The sequence below is a fragment of the Marmota monax genome, unplaced genomic scaffold (assembly GCF_021218885.2).
Source record: "Marmota monax isolate L192 unplaced genomic scaffold, Marmota_monax_Labrador192_F-V1.1 WCK01_AAM20220418_F8-fsc00045, whole genome shotgun sequence".
NCBI lineage: Eukaryota > Metazoa > Chordata > Mammalia > Rodentia > Sciuridae > Marmota > Marmota monax.
In genome coordinates this window covers 2,417,144-2,431,272 of record NW_026692132.1, presented here as the reverse complement: position 1 = coordinate 2,431,272, position 14,129 = coordinate 2,417,144, and the positions used below count along the sequence as shown (strand labels likewise).

At 35.7% G+C, this 14,129-nt stretch overlaps 1 protein-coding gene across 1 annotated transcript in view; it reads left to right on the top strand.

The window, feature by feature from the left end:
• Dlat (dihydrolipoamide S-acetyltransferase) overlaps positions 1 to 14,129 on the top strand; it is a 35,420-nt gene that overhangs the window by 20,236 nt on the left and 1,055 nt on the right. The window contains exons 11-13 of the mRNA XM_046465707.2: positions 6,705 to 6,820; positions 13,275 to 13,437; positions 13,728 to 13,864. Of these exons, the coding sequence (XP_046321663.1) occupies positions 6,705 to 6,820; positions 13,275 to 13,437; positions 13,728 to 13,864 (416 nt within the window). The remainder of the gene's footprint in view (positions 1 to 6,704; positions 6,821 to 13,274; positions 13,438 to 13,727; positions 13,865 to 14,129) is intronic.

Below are 14,129 nucleotides of genomic sequence, written 5' to 3'. Positions count from 1 at the left end.
ATCGAACCCAGCGCCCTGCGCATGCCAGGAGAGCACGTTACTGCTTGAGCCACATCCCCAGCCCTGAAAGATTTATTAACTTAGCAACACTATTAAACTTTGTAGAAGGTAGTCTTTAGTGCATGTGGTTGTTATATACACATTTATAAGTCATACTGCTTAGCTTGTATAATAGCTGTACTGCATATGTGCTGGGTTTGCATAATTCTTTAAAAGAACTTTTCTAGATTTGCAGTTGATATTTATTTTTTTTTTAAATACCGGGAGCTGAGGTTGCAGCTTAGTGATAGAGCACTAGCCTGGTGCATATGCAGCACTGGGTTTGATCCTCAGCACCACATAGAAATAAATAATAAGATAAAGGTATTTTGTCCGTCTATAACTAAAAGAAATTTTTTTTAAATACTGATAATTTTTGGTCATGATACTTAACCAGAAAAATTATTCCATGTTGTCATTGTGTGACGTGATCTATAAGTAGTTTCTGGGAAGAGAAGAGAGAACTTACACAGTTTGCTCTTTAGTACGAAAGGAGGATCAGTTTGTGAAACACAGATTGTCTTCTCAAATGAAACAAAATAAAACCATTGTTCAAGTGATTCCATTTAAAAATATTTTTAAAGAAATACTGAATTGCATGTCATTCTTCATACTAGTGTTGTAGACTAAATCCGCAAAATTGTTTTTCTATGTTCAGTATGCTTGTGTCTTTCTAAATACATTATATTCAGTAATAGGAGACAGTTTCAGCATTGTTTTTTTTATCTATATTCATTATTTAGTTTTAAATATTGGATTAGGCTAAAAGTCTTATTTATGGATGTAGTTATATGGCAAATTCTTGCTTATTAGTTTTTGTTTAAAAATTATGTTTAGTAAGAGCTAAGCTTTTTAAAACAAATGCAGACATTTATCATTAATAAAACCTATGGTTTAATATCAAAAAAGAAAGGAAAGAAACATTATATTTACTTTTTGTTTATAGTTAAGTATTATGCACTTACTTGGTGTTTAGGATTAGCATAAGGCACTTTTGGAAACATGATATAAGGCACAGTCTTTTATTGTTATGAGTTCCTAATTTAATTGGGGCTAGAATACTTGTGAAAATATGGAAGGCTTTTTTTTTTTCTTCTTTTTGGTGACGCTGGGGACTGAACCCAGGGCATCATGAATATTTTAGGCAAGTGTTCTATATCACTGAGCTATAGCTACAAGATTTTTGTCAAAGTAAAAATATTCATTTGTTGATCAGTCTCTCTCTCTTTTTGTTTTTTTCTACTGGGGATTTAACCCAGCGGCAGTTTACCACTGAACTACATCCTTTTTATTTTTTGTGATAGGGTCTTACTAAGCTCTGGTACGTTGCTTAGGGCCTCGCTAAATTGCTGAGGTTGGCTTTGAACTTGTGATCCTCCTGCCTCAGCCTTCTGAATTGCTGGGATTACCGGCATGAGCCACCATGCTGGACATGGATCAGTTTCTTTATGGTAATACTCATCAATTGCTAAATTTCATTGTACAGATTATTACAGGTAAAGGATCTATATAGATTTAAGTGTTATTGGAGTTTAGAGAAGGAGAAACCAGTGAGAGTAGTTGGGGAATTCACAAAGGACATAACTTGGTTGAACCATTCAAAGTTGGAATTGTTTTTATTGGCAGAGATGTTGAAGTAAGTTCATGCTAATTATGGAGTGCCTAAGGCTCTTAATTCTCCTTCCCCACTTTTTCTCCTTAGACTTGACACTATCTAATATATGTTTCATATATTTATTATTTATCCTCTTTGGAGCATAAGCTCCCGGAGAGCAGAATTTTTATGCATTTTGCCTACTGTTTCGTACCAGAGCTTCACTGTTAGTGCCCAGCATAGACTCTTAAATGTGAGATACATAGCTGAATGCATGAGTGAAACAGCGCCAGACCTCTGCAGATGGCTATAGGAGTTAAAGATGATAGCAAGCTTTTTTGTCAAAGTATTAAAGCTCTTTTTTCACAAATTTACTTGGAAATTAGGCAAATGTATGTACAATGTTTTTTTTTTTTTAACTTTTATTTAATTTATTTATTGTATGTGGTGCTGAGGATCGAACCCAGCACCTCCCACATGCCAAGCGAGCACTCTACCGCTGAGTCACAACCCTAGCCCCTGTATGATGTATTTTATTCAAATTCTTTTGAACAGCTTTATTGAGTTATAATTCAGTTATAATTATAATGCCATACTATTCATCCATTTAAAAAATTTTTTTTAATTGTAAATGGACACGATATCTTTATTTTATTTATTTTTTTATGTGGTGTTGAGGATTGAATCCAGTGCCTCACACATGCTAGGTAAACACTCAACACTGAGCTACAACCCCAGCCCCCATTTTCATCCATTTAAAGTGTACAATTCAGTGGGTTTTAGTATATTCACAGAGTTGTACAACCATCACCACAGTAAGTTTTAGAACATTGTTCTCACCCCAGAAAGAATTCTTCCACTCCTTAAACCAGGTGTGGTTGTGTATACCTGTAATCCCAGGTACTTGGGAGACTGAAACAGAGGATTGTAAGATTGAGGCTAGCCTGTGCAGCTTAGCTAGACCTTATCTCTAAAATAAAAAGGGCTGGAGGTGTAGCTCAGAGGTAGAATGCTCCTAGGTTAATCACTAGTAGGTAATTAAAAAAAGAGAGAGAGAAATCTTATACCCCTTAGCCACTATCCTATCAGACCTCCCATCATTCCAATCCTAAAAAACCACTCATCTACCTTTTTTTAAAATAATTTTTTAGTTGTCAATGGACCTTTATTTTTTTATTTGTGTGCAGTGCTAGAATCAAACCCAGTGCCTCACACATGCTAGGCAAGTACTCTGCCATTGAGCTACATCCCCAATCCACTCATCTACTTTTTGTTTCTATAGGTTGGTCTATTATGGATATTTCCTATAAGTGGAATCATATGATTATGTAGTCTTTTCTGAATGGCTTCTTTCATTTAAGATGTTTTCAGAGTTCATCCACAATGTAGCATGTATCAGTATTTTATTTTTTTAAACCGCTGAATAGTATTTTACTATAATGAGATATGTCACATTTTGTTGAGTTGTTCATCAATTGATGATGGACAACTCAACAAAATGTGACATGGATTGTTTCCTCTTTTTATCTATTGTGAATAATGTTGACATGAAATTTTTATGTACAGATTTTTGTGGGGACCTAAGTTTTCATTTGTTTTATTACATTTATGCCTAGGAGTGGAATTTCTGGATCATGTGACAACTCTTATGTTTAACTTATGTGTGTGTGTTTATGTGTGGTGCTGGATGAGTCCAGGGCCTTGTACATGCTAGGCAAGTACTCCTCCATTGAGCAACACTCCCTCCCAGCCTTTTGTTTACTTTTTGAGGAAGTGCCAGATTGTTTTCTGAAGTGGACTTGCCTTTTTATATTACCATCAACAATGTGTGATTGTACTAATTTCTTCATATCATTACTAATAATACTTGATTATCTTTTTGAGTCATCCTAGTAAGTGTCAAGTGTTCATTGTAGTTTTAATTTGCGTTTCCCTGGAGGCTACTCAGATTCAACAGCTTTTCACAAGTTGGCATTCTTAAATCTTCTTTGTAGAAATGTTTACTCAGTTAATTTGCTTTTTTTCTATAATATGGTTATCTTTTTATTATTATATATATGATTTCTTCATTTACTCTGCAGATCCCTTACTGTAGATAAATGGTTGCTAAAGTTTTTTTTTTTTTTTTTCCATTTTTTAGCTTTTAGTCTTGCTGTCTTGATGATGGGATCCTTTGAAGTGTAAACTTTTAGTATGTCTATTTATCCAAATTTTTCCCCCCTTTTGGCATTTTATCTGCTAAAAGCTCGGTTCTTGTCCTTAATGCCAATCCAATAACAAGAACACAGTTTTGAGAAAAAATGAATAAGAAATTTTATTGCTTTGCTAGCAAAGGAAAAACACTGGGGACTCCTGTCCCAAAGGCTGTGATTCTGCCCATCAGCAGGAACAGGAGGCTTTTAAAGAGGTGATTCAAAGGCTACATGTTCTCTGTTGGAGTTATAATTCACTTGTTAATTTGGAAGATAGTAATTTCTGAGATCTTCTGGTACTATCCCCAAAGTCTGGATAGTCTTTTCTGTGGTGGGTGTATAGACTTAAGGAGAGATAAATCTGCCTAAGAAAGGAAGAAAGGTAATCCTGTTTCCCCTGAGGTTAGGGAATGGGAAAGATTAGGGAGGAGCAGGGAGAGAGAAAAAGAAAGAAATGTGTTATATTAGTCTGGGTTCTCTAGAGGAACAGAATTAACAGGAAGTATAATTATAAAAAGGGGACTTATTAGGTTGGCTTATGTGACCAAAAGCTAGATAGTCCATAGTTGCTGGCTGGAGAGCTGGAAAAACCAGTAGGTGTGCATTCCAAGAGATTGAAGCCCCAGGACAAGAGAGATCAACAGTGCTTCCCTAGTCCAAGACTGAAGGCTTCTGGAGAATCTCTGGCAGTCTGCTTGGAAGAGTGAAGAAGTGAGTGTCTGATATCCTCAGATGATCACTATAGCAATCAAGAACCAATTCAAGAATCGAGTTTGCATCTCAAGAAGAATTGAGTTCCTTGCTTCCTTGTTCTTAAACTTTTATTCCATTCAAGCCATCATCCTATTTGGATGGTGCTGCCCAAGCTTAGGGAGGGTCTCTTTCAGTTGGCTATCTCACATGTTAGTCATTCCTAGACCTACCCTCACTGACACACCCAAAGCCTCTTAATCTTCACCATCTCTTAATCCAATCAAGTTGACAATTCAAATTAACCATTATACATATCCATTTTAAAAATAAGTTGCAGTGGCTGAGAGCAAAGTTTATATTCAAAGCATAAAGTAGACTACTGTTAAAAAGTCGTTGTCTAAGGTTATGAAGATTCATACCTGTTTCCTTGTAAGAGTTTTATAGTTTTATTGTGTATTTCTGCACAAATATAAGTAGGAGTCAACTTCATTCTTTTGCATGTTTACATTCAGTTGTCCCAGCAACATTTGTTTGAAAAGATAATTCTTTCTCCATTGAATTGTCTTGGCATCCTTGTCAAAATCAATTGACCATACATGTGAGAGTTTGTTTCAAGATTCTTAAGTCTATTCCATTGATCTGTGTGTGTACCCTCTAGCCAATATCACAATCCTGATTACTCTAACTTTGTAGTAAGTTTTATGGGTAGAGAGGTAGATGCATATATACATAAGTACATATGTATGCACATACTGGGGATTGAACCCAGGGTTGCTATACCATTGAGCTACATCCCCAGCCCTTTTTAAGTTGCTTAGGGCTTCACTAAGTTGCTGAGGCTAGCCTTGAACTTTTGATCCTCCTGACTCATCCTCCTGAGTTGCTGGGATTATAGGTATACACTACTATGCTGGTCTGCAGTAAGTTTTAATTGATGAAGTTAAGTCATCTTTGCTCATTTCTGGATATCTTGCCATTATGAATGAATTTTAGATTAGCTTGTAAATTTCTGCAACAAAGCCAGTTGAGATTTTGGTAAGGATTGCATTAAATTTGTAGATCAATTTGGGTGTTGTTGCCATTTTAACAATATTGTCTTCCCATCCATGATTATGTGATGTTCTGGCATTTATTTAGGTATTTTAATTTCTTCAGTCATTTAAGTAAATTTTAGAGAAGTTTTACATATTTTTTGTTGAATTTATTCCTAGATACTTTATTCTTTTGGGTGCTTATATGAATGGAATTGTTTTCTAAATTTCATTTTCAGATTGTACAGTGCTACCATACAAACAAAAATAAAACTGAGTTTTATATATTGGTCCTAGTTCCTGCAACTGTGCTAAACACTATCCATTTAATGTTGAGAAAGGGACTAGGGGGATGAAAATATACAAGCGATCCAAGGTGGGAAGGATAAAATGAAACCAGAAGTTGGTTCTTCCATCTTGTTTAATGTAGGCCTTAACAGATATACATTAATTTAAAGATTTATTTTTTTTAATCTAAGGATTAAATCTATACATTAATCTAAGGATTTATTTGTTTTTTTTATTGTACTAGGAATTGAATCCAGGGGTGCTCTGCCATTGAGCTACTTACTTCCCCGGCTATTTCTTTTTAAATTTGAGACAGGGTCTTGATAAATTACCTAGGCTGACTTCAAATTTGCAGTCTTCCTGCCTCACCCTCACCAGTAGCTGGGATTATAGGCCTGTACCACCACACCTGGCTCAATCAGAGTTATCTAATTTGTTCGCATATGGTTATTCATAGTATTTCTTATAATCCTTTATTTATATAAGGTAGATAGTAACATCTCTTGTTTCATTCCTGATTTTAAAATTTGAGTCTTCTCTTTTTCTGTCAGCCAAACATTTGTCATTGTGGTTGTCATTTGACTGATCTTTTCAAAGGATCAATTTTGATCTTGTTGAGATGAGTGAAAATTAAGACATATCATAATTTATGGGATGCATCTAAAGCAGTACTTAACAGGAAATGAATAGCTGTTAAGGCCTACATTAAACAAGATTGAAGAACAACTTTAGGTTTCATTTCATCCTTCCCACTTTGGATCACTTGTATATTTTCATCCCCCTAGTTCCTTTCTCAACATTAGGTGTACAATCTCAGACGTTGGGGAGAGAACTTAAGAAAACTATCATAGTTTCTTGTCATTACAGATGTTAGAAGGAAAAAGCAAAATTTCTGTCAATGACTTCATCATAAAAGCATCAGCTCTGGCTTGTTTAAAAGTTCCTGAAGCAAATTCTTCTTGGATGGACACAGTTATAAGACAGTAAGTATAACTAGAGGCTTATATCTATCAGCAGTTTTATTTCTTTCTTTCTTTTTGTTGTAGATGGACACAATTCCTTTTTTTAAAAAAAAATTATTTTTAATTTTTATGTGGTGCTGAGGATTGAACCCCTCACACACACCTCACACCACTACCACTGAGCCACACCCTAGCCCAGCAGTTTTCTTATGTTATCTAATGTATAAGTAAGAGTTAGAGGGGGATATGACATTCGTAGGTGAAACAATTTTAAAACTACACAAAACCATTTATGAGATAGTACTAGTTTAGCTAGTAAAGGTTATAAATTCTTTGTATGAGCTCAGAAAAGGGAAATTAGTATACAGTTGAAAATAGTGTTTGTTATTGTCACCGTGGTACTCAAGTATATTTCACATAAGGATTTCATATTTAATTCTTAATGGCCACTTTATTATTTTTTTTTAAATTTTTTTATTGTTGGTTGTTCAAAACATTACAAATTTCTTGATATATCATATTTCACACTTTGATTCAAGTGGGTTATGAACTCCCATTTTTATCCCATATACAGATTGCAGAATCACATCAGTTACACATCCATTGATTTACATATTGCCATACTAGTGTCTGTTGTGTTCTGCTGCCTTTCCTATCCTCTACTATCCCCCCTCCCCTCCCCTCCCCTCTCCTCTTCTCTCTCTACCCCCTCTACTGTCATTCATTTCTCCCCCTTGTATTATTTTTCCCTTTCCCCTCACTTCCTCTTGTATGTACTTTTGTATAACCCTGAGGGTCTCCTTCCATTTCCATGCAATTTCCCCTTCTCTCTCCCTTTCCCTCCCACCTCTCATCCCTGTTTAATGTTAATTTCTTCTCCTGCTCTTCGTCCCTACTCTGTTCTTAGTTACTCTCCTTATATCAAAGAAGACATTTGGCATTTGTTTTTTAGGGATTGGCTAGCTTCACTTAGCATAATCTGCTCTAATGCCATCCTTAATGGCCACTTTATGAGTAAGTGCTTTCCCTCCATTTTCTAGATGAAGAAACTGAGGCTCAGTGGATTAAGTAAATTGCCCTGTGTTAATATGTTAGTGTCATAACTATGATTGGAACCAGGATTCTGACTCCTAAGGTAGCCCGTTTCTAATATGAGATAGATGTTCTTTCTTCTTCTTATAATTATTATTTTTATGAAAAGGAAAAAAAAAACAAAAAGCGAAGCTCTTTCCCTTTCTGCTATGCTCTCACACACTTATAGCACCACATCTGTGACTAGATGTATGTGTGTGTGTGTTGGGGGGTGTTGGTTCCCCACACATCAACCAAGCAGTCAGTTCTGGAGTGTGTAGGTGTCCTTCAATTCAATTCAATTCTGACCCTCTACCTGGGGTTAGAGTCAGATCCCACAGACTGGGGACTCAGTCCCACTAACACTGCTCTCACCTCAGATGCCAGTCTTGAATTTGTCTACCTTTGCTGCTGAGCTACTGACTACAAACTGAGCTTCTCGTGACTTCCATCTTGGGTTTGATAATTGGTTAGGACAGCTCATAGAATGCAGGGATACACTTACCTATGTTTACTGGCTTATAGAAAAAATATTACAAAATACATAGATGAACACTGGATAAAGAGGTATGGAGTAATCTAAAACTTCCATGCTCTCACCGGGAATATCACTCTCCAATCACCTCCACATGATAGAAATTTCTAAAATATTAACATTGAATATATAAAATGCTATATGTAAATATAACATTAATGTAATATTTATGTTAAATATTTTAATTTTTTATAGTCTTCTCTTCTGTAAAATAATTGGGTCTAATTAAAATATGTAGTTTACCATAAATACTATACTCACTGGTTTTAATGATGACTTAAGGAGGGGGAATAATATTCTGTGTTCTCATCATGAATTTTTTCTCAATCTCCACATACTGGATGGTTTGTTGGTTCTAACTTTTTCCTTGGTCACTCCCCTCTTGGAGAACATCTACGAGTTTAATATTCCTTATAAGCATATTAGTCTCATAGTGTTGTTGTTATAAATTACCACAAAATTGATGGCTCGGAATTGAAATTTAGGACTTGGAGTTTAGCACAATGGTAGAATCCTTGCCTGGTATGCATATGACTCTGGATTTGATCTCGAGCATCAGCAAAAACAAATTAAAAAAAACAACATAAATTTACTCTCTCACAGTTCTGGAGGCCAGGAGTCCAAATTCAGGGTATTTACAGGATTTTGCTCCCTCCAAAGATTCTATGGGAGTATCTTTTCTTGCCTTTTCCAGTTCCAAAATATAGGCATTTCTTGTTTTGAGGTTGCATAAGTTCAATTTTTACTTTCATCTTTACATGGTCTTTTTCTTTGTATTCTCTTTTCTTAAACAGACTCTCGCTTGTATTTAGAGCCATCCAGATAATTGAGGATGATCTTATCTCAGGAAGTTAAATATACCTCCAAAGATGTTTTTCCAACTAAGTCTGCATTGATGAATCTGGGAATTAAGATATAGACGTATCTTTTGGAGGACTACCAGTCAACAGACTTTAAGTCTGTCTTCCTGTTTTTAGTACTGTCCACACCATCAACTCATGGATAGCTTTCTGGGGACTGAGCAGAAGTAGCTTGTAATTTCTGCCATTCATAGCCATCCATAATTCAGTCAAGGCTTGCTTTCTGATCTTCTGTAAAACCTTCTTGTGCCAGTTTGAGTTAGCCACTGTTGCTGTATATGCCATTAACTTTCCACTTCTCAGAATGTTATTTGGGCTTTTCCTTTCTTTGATTTTAGATTGATTGCTAACACTTAATGAGTGCTTAGGGAATTTATATTCATTATTTAATTCTCATGAGTATATTGTGAAGTAGGTACCATTTTTGCCTCCATTGCATATAAGGTAATTGAGGCACAGAGAAGTAATCTGCTACATATCTAGAGAAAGGTGAACCGGCCAAGATTTGAATCCCAGCTATATTACTTAGCTTTCTGTCACTGTGACAAAATATTTGAGACACACAACTTCTAGAAAAGGTTTATTTTGGCTCATGGTTTTATAGGTTTCAGTCCATGGTCCTTCGGGCCTGACATGGTAGAAGCAGCCTATTCATCTCATAACTGCTGGGAAGCTAAGAAAAAGACCTGGAGGTGCTCATCCTAATATCTCCTTCAGGGGCACACTCCAGTGACCTAACTTCCTTCTACTGGGCTCTACCTCTTAAAGGTTCCACCTCCTCCCAACAGCACCAATGGCTGGGACCGAGCCTTTAACACATGGGTCTTTGTGAGACATTGCAGATTCAAACTATAGCACCCCCAACTCTCTGAACCAAGAGTAAAACCTAGTCTTGAACCGCAACATTATACTGTTCTATCCTGTTTAAAGCATACCTGTCTTTTTAAAGCCTAGTTCAAGTTCCTCTTCTTTGAGTACCTACAGAAAATTATGCTCTCTGAATAGCCTTCTGAATAGTGTATGTATTTCTCATTTGGTACTTGCATTCATGCAGCAAACATCTGTTAAGCACTGGTTTTGGTTTTTTAATTTTAAGTATTCTGAAGGCAAGTATAGTTTCTTGTATTCTGTTCAATCCCTTCTGCCCATCATATAGGCAATTTTTAAAACAGCTTTAATTTACAGTAGTTTACATACCATAAAATTCCACAGCTCAACAGTCCTTGATTTCTGTAAATTTACAGAGTTGTGCAGTCTGCCATGTTCTAATTTTAGAAATTTCCATTACTTCCACAAAGATCACTGTTGTCCATTTGAATTTGAATTATTGCTCCTATCCTCAGTCTTCTCAGCAATATGTTCTGCTGACTCTATATGTTTATCTTTTCTATACTTATAGAAGTGGAATCATAAAATGTGCCTTGTTTTGCATCTGGCTTCTTTCACTTAATAATGTTTCCAAGATTCCCCATGGACATGCATCAGAAGTTTATTGTTTTCTATTGCTAAATAGTATTCATTTGTTTCTGTATAGGTGTACCATGTTTTTTTTTGCATTCATCAGTTGATGGACGTTTGGTTTCCCCTTTTTTGCTATTGTGAATAATGAACATTTGCATACAATATTTTGTGTAGAAATGTTTTAATTTCTTTGGAGTACATTCTTAGGAATAGAATCACTGAGTTATTCATTGGGTAAACATTTAATTTTTAAAGAAATTTCTATACTACTTCTCAAAGTGGTTGCACCGTTTTACCTTCCCACTCACAGTGGATAAGAGTTCCAGTTTTCTCCACATCCTTGCTAACACTTGTTATTGTATATGTGTTTTAAATAGCCATTCAAATTGATATTAAGTGAGTGCCATCTACTTTTAAGACTACATAAAGAAAATAACATATAAAGAAAGGATCAAGGTTGCAGGGCAAGTTCTATGAATTGTTTATTTTTTAAAATTTTTAATTATTTGTTCTTTTTAGTTGAATTGTTTAGTAATTCTCACAAACACCCTTCATTTATTTGTTCATACAGCCTTTCAACAAATACTTATTCAATATGTACTGTTTGCTGGATTCAGTGATAAACAAGTTAGGAAATACCATCCCTATTTCAGGGAGAAGGTTATTAAGCAAGTAATATTGTAATGACAATAACTTCAAATATTTTTAATTGGCACATAGTTATATGTATCTATAGGGTTGAGTGTGACATATTATTGTATGAATACAATGTATAATAATCAGATCAGGTTAAATGGCATATCTGTCACTTTAGACATTTGTCGTTTTGGGGGGGGGGGGTTGTGAACAATTCAGAATTCTCTCTACTAGCTTTTTTTCTGTTTTTCTGGGGAAAGGAGTGTGTCAGTACTGGGGATTGAATCTCAGGGTGCCTTTTTTGTGTGTGTGTGGTGCTGGGGATGGAACCCAGGGCCTTGTACATGCGAGGTAACGCACTCTATCAACTGAGCTATATCAGCCCCAAGCCTTTTTGTTTTGAGACAGGGTTTTGTTAAGTTACCCTGGCGGACCTTAGACTACTGGGTAGATGGGATTACAGACATGTACCACCATACCTGGCTCTACTAGCTATTTTGAAATATTCGATTAATAAAGCCCAGTTATGGTAACTGATAAGGACCACAATATTACTGGTAGAGGTCTCTGTGTTTGCAAGTAACAAAAGCCTGGCTCTAGCCAGCTTGGGCAAATTGGGGGACTTGGTACCTGCAGTCTTCTAGAACTTATCCCTAGGAAAGGCTGAAATGACTGGAGTTCTTTCTTTAGAGCAGAGCCATGCCTTCATGTGGAATTTTGACTTTTTCTCAATTGAAGAACACTTGGGCAGGATCCCTTAAAGACCCCATAGAGACTGTAGGTACAATTCAGAACTTGGATGGGGGAAAAAAGTCACCTTTTTTTTAAACCTCTATGAACATTTATTATCTCTTCCTTTCATAAATGTGGAGAACATATAAAGAAATGTCATAGTACTTGTGGTTAGTAACAAATAAAATTATTTTCATATCACATTGTAGTTATTACATCTATCTTTTTAAAAAAATTTTTTTGTAGTTGTACATGGATAGAATGCCTTTATTTTATTTGTTTATTTTCATGTGGTGCTGAGACTTGAACCCAGTGCCTCACACACACTAGGCAAGTGCTCTACCACAGAATAACAGCCTCAGCCCACTGCATCTGTCTTAAAATATTATTTTGCTTATCTCCACTTCAAAATGATAGTTTTGTTTCTTAAAATACTCAAATTACAAAAATAATTATTTTTGGTATTAAAAAATATTCTGAAACGACAGCTGAGGATGTAACTCCTCCTGGGTTTGAGTCCCAGCACTGCAAAAAATAAATCTGAGATGAAACCCAGATACATAGGTGCTTCTGGTGATTTACTCTGGAAAAATTTGGAAACCTAATTTTAAGTTCTGAGATAGCACCACCTCTATGTCCTGAGTACTCCTTTTTCCCTTCTAATGCCGTTCTGTTCTTTCACTCTTTTTTTCATCTGCTCAACTGCTGCCTACAGAGATTCAGCTCCAGCCTGTGCACCTCCATTTAGTCTTCGAGTTCAGATAGTTAATTCTTACTGAATGTTGTGTTTTTTGTTTTTTGCTAGCTACACCCATGTTTTTGGTCAAGAATGGTGGAGGAAGTTAGAGTGGTGTGACTCCAATTTACTGATAAAATTTTTTTTTTCTCATAATCATTTTTAAAAAGTGTAAGTCAAGGAGAGGGCACAGCAAAATGTATAAACTAGAACAGACACCTTGAACTGAAGCACAAACTGGCTCTAAAAATTTCTAAATATTCATATTCCTCCTTAACGTGGTGCTGTTTAAAATTTTTTAAATTTTTTTGTGGTATTGAGGATTATACACAAGGCCTTGCGTACTAGACAAGTACTCTGTCACTGAGCTATATACCCTGTCCATAGGCTCTTAAAAAAATATCAGTATTGATTATTTTTCATTTCTTTTTTCTTTTTAAACAGAAATCATGTTGTCGATGTCAGTGTTGCTGTCAGCACTCCTGCAGGACTCATCACACCTATTGTGTTTAATGCACATATAAAAGGACTGGAAACCATTGCTAATGATGTTGTTTCTTTAGCAGCTAAAGCAAGAGAGGGTAAACTACAGCCGCAAGAGTTCCAGGTGAGATAGTACATACTGACCTTAAAGGCTTATGTTATTTTTAAGGTCAGCCTAATGCTTATTTTATTTTCCACTGTTTGATTCTGCCACATAGTTTTAACTGATACTAGGTCCTAAAAATAAAGGAAAATTGAGTCACATGTCAAATGCTGAAAATAAGACATTTTCCAACTAGTGTGCAGAAGCCAATACAAAATTGTCGTAAGACCTTTCACAGAATATTTGTAATTTTTTCTAATTTACACTGGCAAGCAATTAATATGATCTCTTTTTAATCTTTTTTCCTTTAGGGTGGCACTTTTACAATCTCCAATTTAGGTATGTTTGGAATTAAGAATTTCTCTGCTATTATTAACCCACCTCAGGCGTGTATTTTGGCAATTGGTGCTTCAGAGGATAAGCTGGTTCCAGCAGACAATGAAAAAGGGTAAGTGCCAAATTGGAGAAGGAATTATAAGCTGACTTTCATTACATTATGCATCTGTTTCTGAGTTTGGTTTTATAGGTACTTACTGGCATGGTGTACTAGAGCTTTAATAGAGTCAGATGCAAATATAGGATGAAATTCCTTAGAGCAGAAACTTGTATTTTACTAAATGCAGTAATCCTATTTAAAATGGGATCCTGCTGGGCTCAGTAGTGCATGCCTATAATCCCAGTGGCTTGGCTTGGGAGGCTGAGGCAGGAGGATC